Source organism: Anser cygnoides, chromosome 38 (genome assembly GCF_040182565.1).
Source record: "Anser cygnoides isolate HZ-2024a breed goose chromosome 38, Taihu_goose_T2T_genome, whole genome shotgun sequence".
Lineage (NCBI taxonomy): Eukaryota > Metazoa > Chordata > Aves > Anseriformes > Anatidae > Anser > Anser cygnoides.
The window spans coordinates 9,078-26,907 of record NC_089910.1 but is presented as its reverse complement, the minus strand read 5'-3'; the positions used below and the strand labels follow the sequence as shown (position 1 = coordinate 26,907).

The 17,830-nt window shown below is 57.2% G+C and overlaps 2 protein-coding genes across 2 annotated transcripts; one reads left to right on the top strand and one right to left on the bottom strand.

The window, feature by feature from the left end:
* The first annotated feature begins 2,768 nt into the window (after positions 1-2,768).
* On the top strand, positions 2,769-9,293 carry LOC136788494 (scavenger receptor cysteine-rich type 1 protein M130-like). Its single transcript, XM_066987048.1, is given in 9 exon segments — positions 2,769-3,690; positions 4,662-4,976; positions 6,230-6,771; positions 6,774-7,071; positions 7,180-7,506; positions 7,588-7,902; positions 8,028-8,342; positions 8,449-8,493; positions 8,581-9,293. Coding segments are annotated over 9 exon segments (2,937 nt in total). The 5' UTR covers positions 2,769-3,623.
* Positions 9,294-16,378: 7,085 nt separating this feature from the next.
* On the bottom strand, positions 16,379-17,149 carry LOC136788526 (olfactory receptor 14C36-like). Its single transcript, XM_066987087.1, has 2 exons — positions 16,922-17,149; positions 16,379-16,774 (listed from the first exon to the last, which is right to left on the bottom strand). The coding sequence occupies exons 1-2, from the start codon at positions 17,147-17,149 to the stop codon at positions 16,379-16,381; spliced, it is 624 nt and encodes a 207-aa protein (XP_066843188.1).
* Positions 17,150-17,830: the final 681 nt, after the last annotated feature.

Below are 17,830 nucleotides of genomic sequence, written 5' to 3'. Positions count from 1 at the left end.
GGCCTTCTTGGCCACCTGAGCACACTGCTGGCTCATATTCAGCTGCCTATCAACCAGTACTCCCAGGTCCTTCTCTGCCAGGCAGATTTTCAACCACTCATCTCGCAGCCTGTAGCGCTGATTGGGGTTGTTGCAGCCCAGGTGCAGGACCCGGCACTTGGCCTTGTTGAACTTCATGCAGTTGACCTCAGCCCATCGGTCCAGCCTATCCAGATCCTCCTGCAGAGCCTTCCTTCCCTTGACCAGATCGACACACGCACCTAACTTGGTGTCATCTGCAAACATACTGAGGGTGCACTCGATCCCCTCATCCAGGTCATCGATAAAGATATTAAAGAGGACTGGCCCCAGCACTGAGTCTTGGGGGACTCCACTAGTAACCGGCCTCCAACTGGATTTGGCTCCATTCACCACAACTCCATCCAGCCAGTTTTTAACCCAACAAAGCATTCACCAGTCCAAGCCACGAGCAGCCAGTTTCTTCAGGAGAATGTTGTGGGAAACGGTGTCAAAAGCCTTACTGAAGTCAAGGTAGACCACATCCACAGCCTTCCCGTCACCCACCAAGCGCGTCACTTGGTCATAGAAGGAGATCAGGTTCGTCAAGCAGGACCTACCTTTCATAAACCCATGCTGACTGGACCTGATTGCCTGGTTGCCTTGCAAGTGCCGCGTGATGACACTCAAGATAATCTGCTCCATGAGCTTCCCTGGCACTGCTCAAAGAGTCTGAGTGAAGAGAGATCAGTCCAGTTGGTGGACGGTCACCGGTGGCACTCCCCAAGCCTGAGTACTGGGTCCAGTTTTCTTTTCTATTTTAATGGATTATCTGACTGAGAGGATCAAGTACACCCTCAGTACATTTGCAGATGATAACAAGTTAGGTGGGACAGTTGATCTTCTTGTGGGTAGGAAAGGTTTGCAGAGGGACCTGGAAAGAGGGACCTGGATTGATGGACTGAGTCCAATCACATGACATTCAACAACAATTAAGTGCCAGCTCCTGCACTTGGATCATAACAACCCCATGCAGCAGCATAGGCTTGGGGAAGAGTGGCTGGAAAGCTGCCCAGCAGAAAAGCACCTGGGGGTGTTGGTCAACAGCCAGCTGAACATGAGCACCCACCCCCTGTCAAGGGCATGGATACTGACATCTTCCAGTAGATCATCTGTGCTTATGAGGTCACTGTCAGCCGAACATCTGATAGGCCAGGAGCAGGCCCATGGCAGGTGAATGTTCCTCTGACAGCCAGCGGTGCCTGAGTAGCTGACAGGCCGAGAGCAAACATGGCCTGTGCCAGACGCTGTGAGGACCCTGGTGCCTGAGAAGCTAGTAGGCCAGGAATAAGCACATGACTTTTGTGGGTCTGGGGGAGCTTATGATGGCATGTCAGTGATGGCACCCCAAGCTTGATTACTCCTGCAATCCAACAGAAACCCCAGGCACCTGTCTACTGGTGCATCACACTTGTTCATAGATGAGCAGGAAGCAAATAGGTGTCTATGTGGTGCTCAGGTCAGTGGTGCCTGTGGAGCTGACAGACCAGCAACAGGCCCACAGCTCTCGTAGGAGCTTCTGAGGTCACTGGTGCCTGAGAAGAAGACAGGCAGGAAGGAGACCCATGCCTGGGGAATAGACTTGTGATGCCACTCTTGGCTGAGTAGCCAGTAGGCCAGGAGCAGGTGCATGGCTGTATAAGTTCTTGGGAGGTCACTGGAGCCTGACTACCTCCATGGCGAGTATGCATCAGCTGCACGGATATCAGAGAATCACAGAATCATGGAATGGTTTGGGTTGTAAGAACCCTAGTGACCATCTAGTCCACACCCCCCTGCTACAGGCAGGGACACCTTTCATTAGGCAACATGTGCTTATGAGGTCATGGTCAGCTGAGGAGTTGATAGGCCAGGAGCAGGCCCCTGGCCTGTGAATGCCATCTGGATGCCAGTGGTGCCTGTGTAACTAACTGGCTGAGAGCAAACATGGCCTGTGCTAGATGCTGTGAGGACCCTGGTGCCTGAGAAGCCAGTAGGCCAGGAATAAGCACATGGCTTGTGTGGGTCTGTGGGGAGCTCATTGGTGATCAATTAGCTGATAGGTCAGGGCAAGGCCCATGGATTGTACAGGTACCTGTGAGGTCACTGGTGCCTGAGGAGCTGGCAGGCCTGGAACAGGCCAAGAACTTGTGTAGGTGTTTGTGAGGTCATTGCTGTCTGAACACAGGCCAGGAGCAGGCCCATGGCGGGTGAGGATGCTATGGCATCACCTGGAGCTGGGTTGGACAGAATCATGAAATATCCCGCACTGGAAAGAATTGAAGATCAGTGAATCTAACTCCAGCCTCCAGACTAAAAAATAAGCTAGATGTATCTAAAAAAATATAAAAACTATAAATATATGTTAAATGTATTAAAAAGTATAAAATATATACATTTATAAAAATAAAAATTTTATATATAATAAGTGTTAAAACATTATTAATAACATATAATATAATATATATTATATAAATATAAATAAAATGTGTAGTATATATAATATAATATAATAAATGCAATATATATCATAATATGTAACTTAAATATCTATTATAAATATATAATCCAAAATAAAAATATAATAATATAATAATATATATGTAAAATACATATATATTTATAAAATACATATTTATATTTAAAAATATTATATATATATATATATATATAAAATAAGCTATATGTCTGAGAGCATTGTCCAAGCACTTCTTGGACTCTGCCAGGCTTGGTGCTGTGAGGAGGCTGGGAGGCAGCGCAGGGCCAGGCCTGGGCACGGGGCCAGGAGGAAACCACCGCCTTCCTGCCCGGGCGCCATGTCACGTGGGCTGCGGTTTGTGCACCTGCAGTGGCAGGCAGGCTCCAGCTCCCGACCCGCCGCGGGGAATAACGGCCCCTGGGTGACACGCTGAGAGCCAGGGAGACGCCTGAGGCTCTGGGCTGCAGCTCTGCTGCCAGGGCAGGCCCTGGACCAGCTCTGGCTGCTGCCAGGACCCCACAGGAGGCTCCCTGGGGAGGGACGGGCCAGCCAGCGCTCCCGGCATGGGGCTCGGGCCCTGCCCAAGGGCCTTTCCCAGCTGCTGCTGCCAGCACAGCGGGGGCTGTAGCAGGGGCAGGGGCTGGGCCCTTCCCAGCCTGACACAGCCCCGCTGCAGGCCCAGCCCCGTGGATCCCATGGCGCAGGGACGGCCGGACAATCGCACCTTGGGCTCTTGGACGCTACAGCTCAGGAGATGCTCCGTGCTCCCGCTCCCCACAGCGGGCTGCAAGGGGTGTCAGACCCATCTGCCCCCACACCCAGCCCTACCCCACGATGATCTCCCACCGCAGTGACGTGAGACCCGCAGCGGAGCCGTCCCTCATATATGGTCATGAAGAGCGCTGGAGAAGTTCATTGGAGAGCTGGGCTGCGTCGGAGGGGAGATAAGTGCCGATAACGTCTAAAAAGGTGCCTGCTGCTTCGATTGGCTCCTCCTGCAGCTGGGACAGCATCTGCACAGATATATTGCTCCCTCATCACCTCCATTGCCTTGTGGGTCCGAGGAGCTCCAGCAGCAGGGCCGTGCTGTGAGGGCAGGAGCCTCAGGATGGGGACAGAGGGACTCCTGTCCCCTTGGGTGCTGTGGCTGCTCCTCTGGGTGCAGCTTTGCAGAGGTAAGTGTCAGCTGCTTTTTTCAACAGCCTGGGGTTAGTGGGCAGCACTGGGGTCATTGGGATCCCCCTGGGAGTGGGTTTGCTTTCCAGGCACCAGTGAAATGAGAGGCAGAAGGTTCTCAGTCCCTCAGCCCTGTGCTTTAATCTGTGCCTGTCTGGGTGGGAGAGGGTAATCCATTTCCACAGCTCCCATGATTATGGCAGCCCATGCCTGGCTCCATTTCCAGACACCATGTCCTCGTGTACCCTTTTGAGACCCCTTTTTTCCCAGCGCTGTGCCTCTGCATCTGGAGGAGGCCCAGACAGTGAGTGGCCCTCAGTTATCTCCAGGGTACAGCCAATGTCTGGGGTGCCCCAGAGGGGTTGTGTGCTGTTCCCTGCACCTGGGATCTGGGGAAACACTGACTCCAGGAGGGCAGGTTGTGTCCCATTAACAGAAGAGGACTGGGGCATCTGCACCCAGAGGTGGTAGAGAGGTGTCCTTCTTGGGGGCCCTGGTCAAGCACAGGGGCCGGTCTGGCAGCAGGGACAGGGAAGGGACATGGGTTGTTGGTACCCTAGTGATCAACTCGGACGGTGGGTTTGGGAGGTGCCTGTGGCAGACAATGGGAAATGGAAGCTGCTAAGGGGCATGGGGCTGTTTGTGGGACACTGGGATGGGGCGGAGTGGAAGCCCTGTGCAGGGATGGGGGTGGTGTGTGGGTGGGCAGGGGAAGGGGCTGGGAGCCACTGGGGTGGGAGGAGGTGCTGAGGGCTGTGGGGCAGCAAATGGCCCAGGAGGGATAGAGCTGGGCACCCCCAGACCAGTGTAGCCCATGGGGAAAACAGGGAGTCCCCGCTGCCCCTGGGACAGCCCGTGGGGACAGGGCTCCCACCCTGGGAACTGTGAGTCTGCCTGGGCATGGGGCTCTCATAGACCCGAAGTATGAGGCTCGAAGCTCTCCTGACCCTTCCCCTGTTGGTGTTTGAAGGGGCTGCGGAGGTGAGGCTGGAGGATGGTGGCAGGCGCTGTGCTGGGAGAGTGGAGGTGAAACACCAGGGCCAGTGGGGGACCGTGTGCAGTGACTCCTGGGACAAGGACGATGCTGCAGTGGTTTGTAGGCAGCTGGGCTGTGGGGTTCCTCTTGAAGCTCCTCGGGATGCACACTTTGGGCCAGGATCTGGTTCCATTTGGATGGATGATGTTGAATGTCATGGCACCGAGTCTGCCCTGTCTGACTGCACACACAACGGATGGGGGCAAACAGACTGCGATCACAGATGGGATGCTGGAGTGACATGTTCAGGTAAGGAGTGAACTTGCTCCCTACCTCTGGGACCAGGACACTTCTAAGGGACCTGGCTGTGACCTCAGGAAGCAACAAGTGGACACCAGAACATGGCTCTGCGTGTCAAGTTGCACTCTGAGCTGGGTCTGTCACTGATGGTGTCCCTTGTCCCTGGGGAAAGCCCAGTGGGAGCGCACCCAGCCTGGCCCTGAAGCTGGAGCAGCCAACCCTGGGGAGGTGCCCGGGGCTGGGAGAGGAAAGCCCCCACCCTTCCCCATCGTGCTGGCTGGTTCCCATCTTTCTCCTCCCATTCGCCCAGGCCCTGTCTGGCAGGCTGGTCCCTATGCCAGGGGAATCTAGAGCAACTCCCCCAGCCACCAGCAGCCTCAGGGAAGGGCGTGCAATGGCCCAGGCCTTTTGGGTTGTACCCCCATCAGACAAGAGAAGCTCAGCCAAAGCAGGGGGGCTACTCAGAGGGCAGGAGCACTGGGCTTGGGCAGAGGAACAGGGTGGCAAGTGACACCTTGTTCCTGTCCCAGGATCACCCCATGAGAGCCAAACCCTGGAGACATGGCCCCTCCAGGCCATGCTGACCCACTGCCCAGCGTCTCCTGCCTGCCCTGTGCCCCAGGGGCTGTGCCAGCACCTCCTGGCTCTCCTCGGTGCCTGCCTTTGCACCGGGAGCTCGTGTCAGCCCAGGGCTGCTCTCTGCCTGCTCTTTTGCCCCATGTCTGGCTGGTGGCTGGGGACATGCATGCCCAGCACCACACTCTGTCCCTGCCTGAGGACTCCCCTTTACCTGCTCCCCAGATGTGCCCCATCTAACAGGAGCTCCCCAAGAGCCCCAGCAGCTCCTGGGAACAGGGGGCTTTTCTGGCAGCTCCAAGGGGTTCCTCAGCCTGGCCTGAGCCTGGCAGAGCAGAGCAGGCTGCAGAAGCCCCCAGTGCCTGGGCCCATTTCCCTGGGCCCACATGCTGTGGGTGCTGCAGTGCTGGGTCTGGGGCTGGTCAGCCCAGGGGCTCCGGGCAGCAGCAGTTTCCCTGAGCGGTGCCTGCGGCTGGGGGCTTGGGAGAGAGGGCAGCCCATGGGTGCTGGGCTGGTTTCTGAGGAGCAGCAGGGGGGGCCTGACCTGTTTGTGCCATCAGCACCCACTGAGAGCTGCTGGGCTGGCCGTGGGGCTCTGCATGTGGCCACCTTAGGGATGAGGTGGGAGGTGGGCATGGAAGTGCCAGAGGGCTCTGGGAACTCACAGGTCTCCTTGGTTGCTCCAGGATTTGTCCGGCTGGTCGGAGGGGACAGCCCCTGCTCAGGAAGTGTGGAGGTCTACGACAGGGACCAGTGGAAAGCTGTCTGTGACTACCGTTTGGGGGCCAAAGCTGCCGAGGTGATCTGCAGGGAGCTGCAGTGTGGCACAGCCCTGTCTGTGCATGGGGCAGCTCACCTGGGAGAAGGGGCCGGTCCTGTCTGGGACAGAGAGCTGCAGTGTGTGGGGAATGAATCCACCATCCTCTTCTGCCCCTGGGGGGCCCCCAAGGACCAGCCCTGTACCCACGGCAATGGCACTCATGTCACCTGCACACGTAAGGACTCAGGGTGGGATGGTGCCCACGGGGTCTGTGGTGGGGGCAGGGTGGGCACTGGGCTATGCTGGGTGGGGGACAGTTGGGGGGAGGTGGTGGTCTGCAGCCCTGAAAGAGTGCTGCAGGAGGAGAAAGGCACGTTGTCCCTTTGGCCTCTCCTGCAGCTCCTGTGGGAGCAAAAGCACAAATGTGGCCTCTCTCACCCTCCTTTGTCCTCGAGTATACAGGGTTCAGGCTGGTGAATGGCAGCACAGCGTGTGCGGGCAGGGTGGAGGTCGAGGTGCTGGGGACGTGGGGGACCCTCTGTGCCTCCCACTGGGACCTCTCGGACGCCCACGTTCTCTGTCGGCACCTCGGCTGTGGCTTTGCTGAGTCCATTCCTGGAGGAGGGCATTTTGGGAGAGGAACCATCCCCATCTGGAGAGACTCGTTCCACTGTGACGGGACTGAAGCCCACCTGGGGCAGTGCCCGGTGACTGCCCTGGGGGCCTCACAGTGCTCCCACGAGAACGCTGCTGCTGTCATTTGCTCAGGTGAGTGCTGGGCAGTGCTGCAAAGTCCATTTGCCCCTGGTGTGTGACACGGCCACCCAGAGCTGGGGACCCCATGGCAGCACCTGGCTGAATTTCTGCTCTCACCAGGCCCGGCTCGCCCCATGTCCCTGCGGCTGGTGGGCGGAGGGAGCCGGTGCGACGGGCGCGTGGAGGTCTTCTGGCACAGGATGTGGGGCAGAGTCCTGGATGAGCAGTGGGACATGCAGGAGGCCAGCGTGGTGTGCCGGCAGCTGCAGTGCGGAGAGGCAGAGGCAGCCTACACCCCTGTGAGGGCCGAGCGAGGGCTGGGCCCAGTGGGGCTGCTCGGGGTGCGGTGCACAGGGCACGAGGCTGACCTGAGCCTCTGCAACACCTCCCTGCCCGAGAAAATGCTGTCAGCAGGGATCGCAGAGGACGTGGGGGCCGTGTGCCGGGGTGAGTGGTGCTGCACGTCCCCCAGGTGTGGGGCTGGGCGGGCAGCCAGCCCCTGATGGCCGGGGCTTCTCCCCGCTGCAGGGAGCCGGCGGGTCCGGCTGGCGGACGGGGCTGGGCGCTGTGCCGGGAGAGTGGAGATCTACTACCAGGGGCGCTGGGGCACAGTCTGCGACGACGTCTGGGACCTGGCCGACGCCGCCGTCGTTTGCCGCCAGCTGGGCTGTGGAGGGGCCCTGGAGGCAGCCGGCTCCGCTCGGTTCGGGGAGGGCTCCGGGCAGATCTGGCTAGATGGCGTCAACTGCTCCGGGGCCGAAGCTGCTCTCTGGGACTGCCCTGCTGAGGCGTGGGGGCAGCACAACTGCAGGCACAAGGAGGACGCAGGAGTCATCTGCTCAGGTCTGTGCTGGGAGTGGGGCTGGGAGCTGGGGCCTGGGAGGCTGGGGTGAGGGCAGAGCCAGTTAGGGCCAAGGCCATCAGTGGCCGACATCCAAGGACGTCCCTGGGGCCTTTCCTCCTTCCAGAGTTCATGGCCCTGAGGCTGGAGAACAGTGACGGCTGCTCCGGGCGCCTGCAGGTTTTCTACAACGGGATGTGGGGCAGCGTTTGCTCCAACTTGATGAATACGAAGACAGTGTCACTGGTGTGCAAGGAGCTGGGCTGTGGGAATGAAGGCTCCCTGGAAACAATTTCTAATGATGCCAAGCTGTCTAGCACCGCGTGGCTGGATCATGTGGAGTGTGGGAAGAGGAACAGCTCCTTCTGGCAGTGTCCCTCTACTCCCTGGCATCCGCAGTCGTGTGATGACCTCCGAGACGAGGCCCACATCACCTGCAATGGTAACTGCATGGGGACATGCAAGCAAAGGTCATCCCTGCTCTCTCCTGCATGACCCCCAAAGCAGTCCCTTCAGCCCAACTTCTCTTTCCTTTGGGACATGGACAGAAAGGCCGCAGGTGGCTGCATGCCCCAACTCCACGAGGTGCACAGGTAGAGAGCTGCCCCTGCACGTGCCCCCTTCACCTGGCAGGGCTGTCCCAGCTGTCCCGGTGCAATGGGAGGTCTCTGCCTCCCCAGACAGGGAGAAGATCCGCGCTGTGGGAGGCAAGGACGGCTGCTCAGGAAGAGTGGAGGTCTGGCACCGCGGCGCCTGGGGGACGCTGTGTGACAATGCCTGGGACATGCGGGACGCCGAGGTGGCATGCAGGCAGCTGGGCTGTGGCCCCGCGGTCTATGCCCTGGGCCAGGCTGCCTTTGGAGAGGGGACGGGCCCCATCTGGCTGATGGAGTGCGGGGGAACGGAGCTGTCTCTGCAGGACTGCTGGGCCCAGCCAGGGGACAGCGGTGCCTGCCAGCATAAGGCAGATGTGGCTGTGCATTGCTCAGGTGAGCAGTGGTGCTGGGAGACATCACTGGGGGCTTGGCAAGGAGCTGGCTTGGGTGTCTGCCCTGCTGGATCCTGGCATGGCCCCAGTGCGGGCCCAAGCAAGGGTGTCCCTGCAGACTTGGAGGCTGGTGGTGGGTGGGGAGCAGCCTCTGTGGGGCTGGATGTCCCCGCACATCCCCTGGGCTGCCTGCACTGTCCTGTGAGTGGCCCAGAGCAGTGGTGCTGGGCCCTGTCCCTGCCACCCTGCCCAGCCCCGCAGGAGGGACAATTCAGGTGGCACATGTTGGGGCCGTCTGCCAGGGAGGCTGCCTGCTACCGCAGCCCCAGCCTCCCAGCCCGGCTCTCCTTCTCCTCCCCTGCAGCTGCACCCAGGACAGCAACACCCCCCCCCACAAGCAGGTAAGTTTTTCTTCCCCTGGGGCTGGGTCTGCCCATGGCCAGGCTGTGACCCGCAGCCAGGGGAAGGGGCTCCCTGCTGGGCTCTGAGACTCCCAGGAAATCGAGGGATCTGGGGGAAGTCTTTGATGTACCCAGCAGGGTGGGAGCTGCCCCATCACCCAGCCCTGTCCCCCCAGCCCCTGCTGCCTTGTGTGGTCAGGAGTGGCGTGTCCTGCCCCCAACCTCTCCCAGGCCTGATGCTGCCCCTCCCATGTTCCTGCCCATGCAGATCCCCCCCGGGGCCCTCTGACCACCACCAGTGAGAGACTCTCGGTGCCTGTCATCATCTGCATCATCCTGGGGGCCCTCCTCTGCCTGCTCCTTGCCCTCCTGGCTGGGCAGGTGCGAAGTGCCAGGGCTCGGCGCAGAGGTGGGTCCTTCCCCAGTGGTCCTGGTGGGGAGATGCCTCCTGGCAGGGCTGGGTGTGCTGGGGATGTTGGTGAGGGGCACAGGCAGAGCTGTGTGCTGCCCCCTGCCCCATCTGCTGCCCCACGGATTGATAGACCATGCGGCTGCAGCAGGAGGGGTGGAGAGAGCCCAGATCACGAGGACATGAGTCCTGGGTGAAGGAGAGAAATGTGAGAGGTGGGCTGGGGGAGACGGGGAGGATGCACTGCTGGCAGTGCTCTGGGCAGCACTGGCAGGAGGAGCGTGGGGCAGCAGGCTCCATCACTGTGGCTCCAGCCACCCCCCAACAGGGCACGGGCTGTGTTATTGACGCGTGGGGCAGAGACGGAGCAGATCCATGGGGAGGGGAAATGCGGGAGCTGGTGCAGGGTCTGCACTGGGACATGACCCAGAGAACAAAGGGGCGTAAAGGCTGTCTCCAAAGGGATGGTGTGAGGCTGACGCTGCCCCAGACCATCTCCATGGGGATGCTGCCTTTCCTGGGGTTGTGGCCGCAGTGCCAACACAACACAGTGGGGCTGTGCTGTGGGGACAGCCCTGCAGCCCTGTGCTGGCCCAGGGAATGGGGCTGGGGGAGCCCAGTGGGGTCCTGTCCCTCTCTGCCCATCCCCAGACCAGCGCTGCCTCTGTCCCCAGGCTCTGGGAGAGCTGGGGAGCCCTTCCCTGAGGCCGTGTATGAGGAGATCGCTTACAGCCTGGCGTGGGAGAAGCAGCCGAGGTTCAGCCTCTCAGGTGGGTGCATGTCCCTGTGGGGGCACATCTGCAGGGCCCTTTCTCCCTGCCCTAGACCAGGGCTGTGTCCTGCAGCTCCTGCCCATGGTCCCTGAAATGCTGGGGCTTTCATTTCTGTGGGAGAGCATCCAGGTGCTGGTCCCCACACAGGAGCTTCCTCCCCACCAGCTCTGCCCATCCCAGAGGGGACAGCCCCTCTCTGCCTGGCCCTGCACCCTGGGGACATCCAAGGGATGAGAGAAGGGACTGTCCCAGGGCAGCTCTGGGAGCCCATCTGAGAAGGGTCTGGTCCCAGAGGAGCTGGGGATCTCTTCCCCAAGCAGCCCCAGCTCTCTTGGTGCCCACCCCCAGCAGTGCTGAGCACCAATCAGGGCAGCAGGGCTCACCCCACAGCACCCGCTGCAGCTCTCTGCAGGCTCCTTTTCAGAGGGGTCCCTGACCCAGCTGCAGCCCTACCCCAGGCACAGCGAGGAGGAGGATGGTCTGGGGCCAGACCCAGGGATTGGAGGGGGAAGGAGAGGAAGGGCTCCATCTCTCCTCCCTGCAGACAGACAGACAGCAGTGCCGCTGAGTGCCATCATCAGAGCTGGAAGGATGAAGGCTCTGCTGTGGCCCTGACACCAGCAGCGTGTCAGCCTTGTGTCCCTGCACACTCTCCCATCCTCTACTCTGCAGAACGTCTCTTCTCACTGCCACCACCTGCCCTCTCCTTTCAGATGTCCCTGTCCTGCCCGGAGGTGACCCAGCGGATGGCTATGACGATGCTGGGGAGGTTTCTGATCCTGGGGAGGATCCTGTCCCTGGGCAGGGGGACTGGGATATGCCCGGGATTCCAGAGGAGGGAGATGGGCCCAGGGATGCAGCCACAGGTGAGAGGGCAATGCAGCACTGCCGCTTCCTTGGTGCCGACCCCAGCGCCAGGCAAGTCCATGTTGTATCGAGAGCCTGATCTCCCAGCATGGGGAACCTGTCCTGGGAGATTTCCTGGGGGCTGGGAGAATGGGCCGAATGTCTCAGGGCTGGCGAGGAGGAAGAAGGTGATGTACAGCCCCAAAGGGCTCCCCACAGGACCAACCACAACAGCCTGCCTTGATGCTTACAGGGGGAAGCCTGCACTCCCAGAGAAGTACTGGGGAGCCTGGAGCTGAGGGAGACACCTCGTTCACCTTCCCAGGAAGCATAGGCTATGACGATGCTGAAGAGGTGTCTCTGGCATGTCCCCACAAGGACACCCAGGATGTGTCACCGGAGCCCCATGCACAAGGGTCCCAGAGCCCCAGGCCAGCAGAGCCCAGCCCTGCCCAGCAGCTGGGTGCAGCCGGGAGGGAGGAGAGCTCAGTGCCACTGGGAGAGCTGTGAGCACCAGGGAACGGTCTCCCTTTTCCAGCAGGCAGCAGACACACATGGGTATTTCCCCTCTTGGTATTCCCCTGTTTTTATGCTGTGTGTTGGCAAATGTTTATATTAAAACCCTCGGGGGCTTTGCCCCAGATCCAGTGCTTCCCTGCCCAGGTGTTGGGGCATCTCCCTGAGGCTGATGAAGGGGAGCAGAGCTCAGAAACACAGCGGTTGGGGAGGGTCACGTCTTAGGGCCAGCAGGATCAGTGTCTGGCTGTGGGGCTGCCAGAGGCCCTGGTCCCTGGACACTATTCCTGCTGACAGAGACATTTCCATCCTGCCAGCCACAGGCAGCTTCCAGACAAAGTGGATCTCTGTGAAGCCCCATGAGGCACTTACTGGCAGTGCTCACCCTCTGCTGCCTTGGGCCCCCATGGAGCCCAAGGATGCCTGCCCAGCACCCACAGGCAGAGATACCTCTCTTACAGGAGCTGAACGGGGAGAAAGGTTGGACCCTTGGGCAGGACTTGGCACCCAAACTGCCCTCCCAGCTCCTGCTGGTGGGTCCCCACAGCCCTTCAGCTCTTCCCCAGCAGGCTCCTCTGCTCCAGGCTGAGAGATGCTTTTGGTAGTGGGATGGTGGGCTGGAACACCTATTGGAGCATCTATTTAGTCCTTTTGGGTCCTTTGTCCTGGGTGTGTCCCATTGCATTGTCCTGCATACCCCCAACCTACATGTCGTGGGGGACAGTATGGGAGATGGAGAACCCATTGATATGGTTCAACAGTAAGTGAAACACTGGTCTGTTAACAGCACTGTTTTGGTCTCAAATGCAAAACTCAGCTGCATATGAGCTTCTCTAAGTAGAACCATAAAGATTCAAAGAGTTTCAAGGGGGAAATGAATCCTAGCACAGGAGCTAGCAGGACTCATCGAGAGAGCTTTAAACTAGCTATCATGGGGGAAGGGGATAAAACAGGGATCACCAGAGAAGTGCCTGGGGGAACAATGCTGAAGCTGGGGGTGAGGCAGATGTCTCATCTGAAGTGCATCTACACCAATGAATGCAGCATGGGCAACAAACAAGAGGAGCTGGAAGCCACTGTGAGACAGGCTAACTCTGACCTACTTGCTGTAATGAAGCATGGTGGGATCACTCCCACGACTGGAGTACTGTGATAGACGGCTACAAGATCTTCAGAAGGGATTGACAAGGAAGGAAGGGTGGTGGTGTGGCTCTTTATATTAAAGAGTGTTTTGATGTTGAAGAGCTTGGGGTTGGGAATGGTAAAGTTGAGTGTCAATGGATAAGAATGAGGGGAAAGGCCTGTAGGGGTGACATCGTGGTGGGGGGTCTGTTATATGATCATATGACCAGACTGGTAAATGAGGGAAGGGGTGTTGATGTAGCCTACTTAGACTTCAGCAAAGCCTTTGACATGGTCTCCCACAGTATTCTCCTGGGGAGATTGTCTGCCCATGGTCTGGACAGGTATATTCTTCTCTGGGTAAAGAACTAGCTGGAGGGCCATGCCCAGCAAGTTGTGGTTAATGGAGTTAAGTCCAGCTGGCGTCCTGTTACAAGTGGGGTCCCCCAGGGCTTGGTACTGGGGCCTATCTTGTTTAATATCTTTATTGATGACCTAGATGAGGGGATTGAGTGTACCCTCAGTAAGTTTGCAGACGATACCAGGTCGGGAGGTAGTGTCAATCTGCCTGAGGGTAGGGTGGCCCTTCAGAGGGATCAAGATAGGCTGGGATAAGGCTAAAGGGGTGAGGTTTAACAAGGCCAAGCACCCGGTCCTGCACTTTGGCCACAACAACCCCATGCAACGCTATAGGCTTGGGACAGAGTGGCTAGAAGATTGTGAAGAGGAAAAGGACCTGGGAGTGTTGATCAATGCTCGGCTGAACATGAGCTGGCAGTGTGCTTAGGTGGCCAAGAAGGCCAATGGTATCCTGGCCTGTATTAGAAATAGTGTAGCCAGCAGGAGCAGGGAGGTGATCATCCCCCTGTACTCAGTTGTGGTGAGGCCACACCTGGAGTACTGTGTTCAGTTTTGGGCCACTCACTACGAGAAGGACATTGAGGCCCTGGAGCGTGTCCAGAGAAGGTCAACAAAACTGGTGAGAGGTCTGGAGCACAAGTCCCATGAGGAGCGGCTGAGGGAGCTGGGATTGTTTAGTCTGGAGAACAGGAGGCTCAGGGGAGACCTCATTGCACTCTACAACTTCCTGAAAGGAGGTTGTGATGAGGAGGGGTCGGCCTCTTCTCTCAGATAACTAATGATAGGACTCGAGGAAATGGCCACATGTTGTGCCTGGGGAGATTTAGATTAGAAATCAGAAAAAACTTTTTCTCTCAAAGAGTGGTCAGGCACTGGAACAGCCTGCCCAGGGAGGTGGTGGAGTCACCATCCCTGGCAGTGTCCAAGAAGCACCTGCATGAGGTGCTACGAGGTATGATTTAGTATCTTAGGAGGTAGTATTGGTGATAGGAGGATGGTTGGACTAGATGATCTTGTAGGTTCTTTCCAACCCTGTGTTTTTATGATTCTATGACGCTGTGACTAATGGTAACAAGTAATGTGTTTGGGGTTTGACTTCAAGGTAGGAAATGAGGTTGGGGATTAGAGCAATGGATGCCTTTCAGGGTGAGAGAGAGTATTAAGGATAGCACTAGATTTTCGGGTTACTAGTTAGAAATATTACCAGGACATAACATGAAGGTTTTCCCAGTGAGTGTTGCAGAGGCATCAGACTTACCTGAACCCCTCTCACCTCCTCCTAGTCTTTCCTTTCTGTTAGCCAAGACCCTCTTCTCTCCCCCAAATCTCCGACCATTATTCACCCAGCTTCCCCCTGGCCTCCCCTAATGTGTCACCGTGTTGGGGGCAGCTTTCTGATGGCCTTTATGATCTCAGAGGCTCTGCCTCCCTGCTGTTGGCCAGCCAGGGGCTGGGACAGAAGTGACCTCACAGCCAGCATCCACAGTGCTACAAGGAGCTGTTGTGCTCAGGAGGCCTCTTCCCAGCCCCCGCAGCAGTACTGGGTGCAGGGGATGCCCTGCACAATCCCACAGGTACTCTGCCTGCCAACCAGCTCATGCTTCAGAAGGACTCCTACATGTCCAGGCTCACGTTTCTTCATATAACCTTTAGCAACTCCAGGGCATTCTGAAGGGAATGGCCGCCTCTGCGTGAAAAAGTGAATCAAGCACTGAATGTGCATTTTAGAAAAATGTTGAGAACTTTGCAGAAAATTATAGTAAAGGCGGAAAAAAGTACTGTACCCTCAAAAGTAAATGACCTTAGGAAACTGTCTGTCCTGAAAGAATTGATGGCAACCCTTGGGAATGGCTTATGGAATTGGGCTCACTCAGATTCAACCCCCACCCTCTTACCCCAAAAACCCTGCAGCCCCCCAGGCCAGCCCCACTCCCCAGCACAGCACAGCATCACACTGCTGGCCCTGGGGCTCCTCAGGCAGCACCACCGCACACACACAGTGCCCTGCTCTGCTCCCGGGACACCCCATGTCCCACACAGCCTTGCCCCAGCCCACCACGTCTGGGCTGGCCTGAGCAGCCATTCCTGCAGCCCCTGCCCATGCTGCCCACAGCCCCCGAGCTGGTGGGGCTGCTCTGCAGAGTGAGGAGGCTGCGGTTAGAGGAACTGTGGGGGCACTCTGCAGGGCTGTGCTGATCAGGCTGGGAAGGCAGAGTCAGGTGGTGGGGGGCACTGCCACTGACTGCCTCCCACACAAGTGGTTCTTTGGCCACGGAGGGTGCGCACAGATAGCCGGCCTTCTTCAGAGTCAGAGACTCATGGAATAGTCTGAGCTGGAAGGGACCCACAGGGGTCATCAAGTCCAACTCATTTCCAATGTCGGGAGCTGTTTTTCACTATATCCAGTCTATGAAATTTCACCAGAGGTATAACAACCAGTTCATCAGACTGTTTTCCCTATGCCCGCTGTGTTTCCTGAAGCTGCAGAGATCTTCTTTGCCTGTTCCCTCCCAGATTTAGCACCTTATCTCTGGGTGGCTCCACCTGGGACATGCCCATGCTCTATGGGCTGCACACTGTACTGACTCCCTGGCACGCACTGTCCCTGCCGAGCTCTTGACCTCTCCTGGCAGCTCCCGCTTCCCTCCAGACAGACGCCTGCCTGCCATCAGCCCTCTTGCATATTGTGGACAGAGGCAGGTGAATTCACCATCACTGCGGGTGCTGTCCAAAAACAGGGAACAATCACAGGTGCACCCTGACAGAGCTGCTGTGCCAGGACCCTTCTCCTGCACACTGCCACGTGCCCCCGAAGCTCCACCACAGGTCTACAAGGAAGGATATCAGGCAAGTGAGTGGTCCTTTCTTTTATTAAAATACACAGAAAGACTGACCCACCATTTATACAACGACTTGGAGTCACATGAGACAGGTGCATACAATGCAAGAAGGTATGAACAATGATATTTCTTTGTGGGAAACACTATGAGAAGTAAAGCAAAGTAAAAAAAAAGAAAAAAAGAAAAAAAAGAAAACCATTTCTGGGTCTTTATAAAGCTGAAATTAAGAAGACGGGCAGTTTATTCCTTCTGAAAAACCTCCAGTCATCACTTTCCACACTACACCCTTGAGCTCCTTGTTCCTCATGCTGTAGATGAGGGAGTTCACTGCTGAGTACAGAACTGCCAGCAAAAGATTAAGGGAGGAGGAGGACATAGAGGGGGGCTTCAGGTAGGCAAAAAAAGCAGTGCTGATGAATAGGAAGACCACGGCCAGGTAAGGGAGGCACATGAAAAAGGCTTTGTGCCGTCCCTGCTCTGAGGGGATCCTCAGCACAGCCCTGAAGATCTCCACGTAAGAAAGTACAAGGAAAACAAAACACCCAGATGCTAAACAGACACTAGCCACAATAAGCCCAACTTCTCTGAGGTAGGCATCTGAGCAGGAGAGCTTGAGGATCTGGGGAATTTCACAGAAGAACTGGTCCAGGGCATTGCCTTGGCAGAGGGGGAGGGAAAAGGTATTGGCAGTGTGCAGCACAGCATAGAGAAAGCCACTGCCCCAGGCAGCTGCTGCCATGTTGACACAAGTTCTGCTGTCCATTACTGTCCCATAGTGCAGGCGTTTGCAGATGGCAATGTAGCGGTCATAGGCCATGATGGTGAGGAGAGAAAACTCTGCTGAGATGAAAAAGAAAAAAAAAAAGACTTGTGCAGCACATTCCAAGTAGGAGATGGCTGTGGTGTCCCAGAGGGAATTGGCCATGGCTTTGGGGACAGTGGTGGTAATAGTGCCCATGTCCAGGAGGGCGAGGTTGAGCAGGAAGAAGTACATGGGGGTGTGGAGGCGGTGGTCGCAGGCTACGGCTGTGAGGATGAGGCCATTGCCCAGGAGGGCAGCCAGGTAGATGCCCAGGAAGAGCCCAAAGTGCAGGAGCTGCAGCTCGCGTGTGTCTGCGAATGGCAGGAGGAGGAACTCCGTAGGGAAGCTGCTGTTGGACATTTGCTGCCTCGGGTCTTGCAGACCTGCTGTAGGAGAAGAAAAAAGTGAGAAGTTAGGCAGACTTCAATGAGCAAAACCCAGTCCTCCTTCAGAGATACTACTATTCCCTGTGTGGAATGAGGAATGAGTCAGCTCGTTCAACAACCCTCCCAAGTGAATGACAGTGTGCCTGACAGTGTAGAATGGAGTTTGGGCACATAGTTCACCAGCAGTCCAGTTCAGAACAGAAGCTTACACCCACCTGCACCCTAGACAAAGAGAGTAGGAGAACCTCACAAATGTGGAGAAATAAGAGAGAATACCACAATGCTCCAACCAGCTGACAGAGGGAAAATCAGATGGGCATGCAGTGAAGCCTTCACTCTACCAAGCTTGCATGCTGCCTAGAGAAGTGACACTGCAAGGCAGGTACTCTTAGCCTCATTGTTGTGTATCACCTTGCAAGACACAGGCTCCTCTCCTCTTCTGAAGGTCCAGCTGAGGAGGAGGTGGCTCATGCCCTAAAGCCCCTGA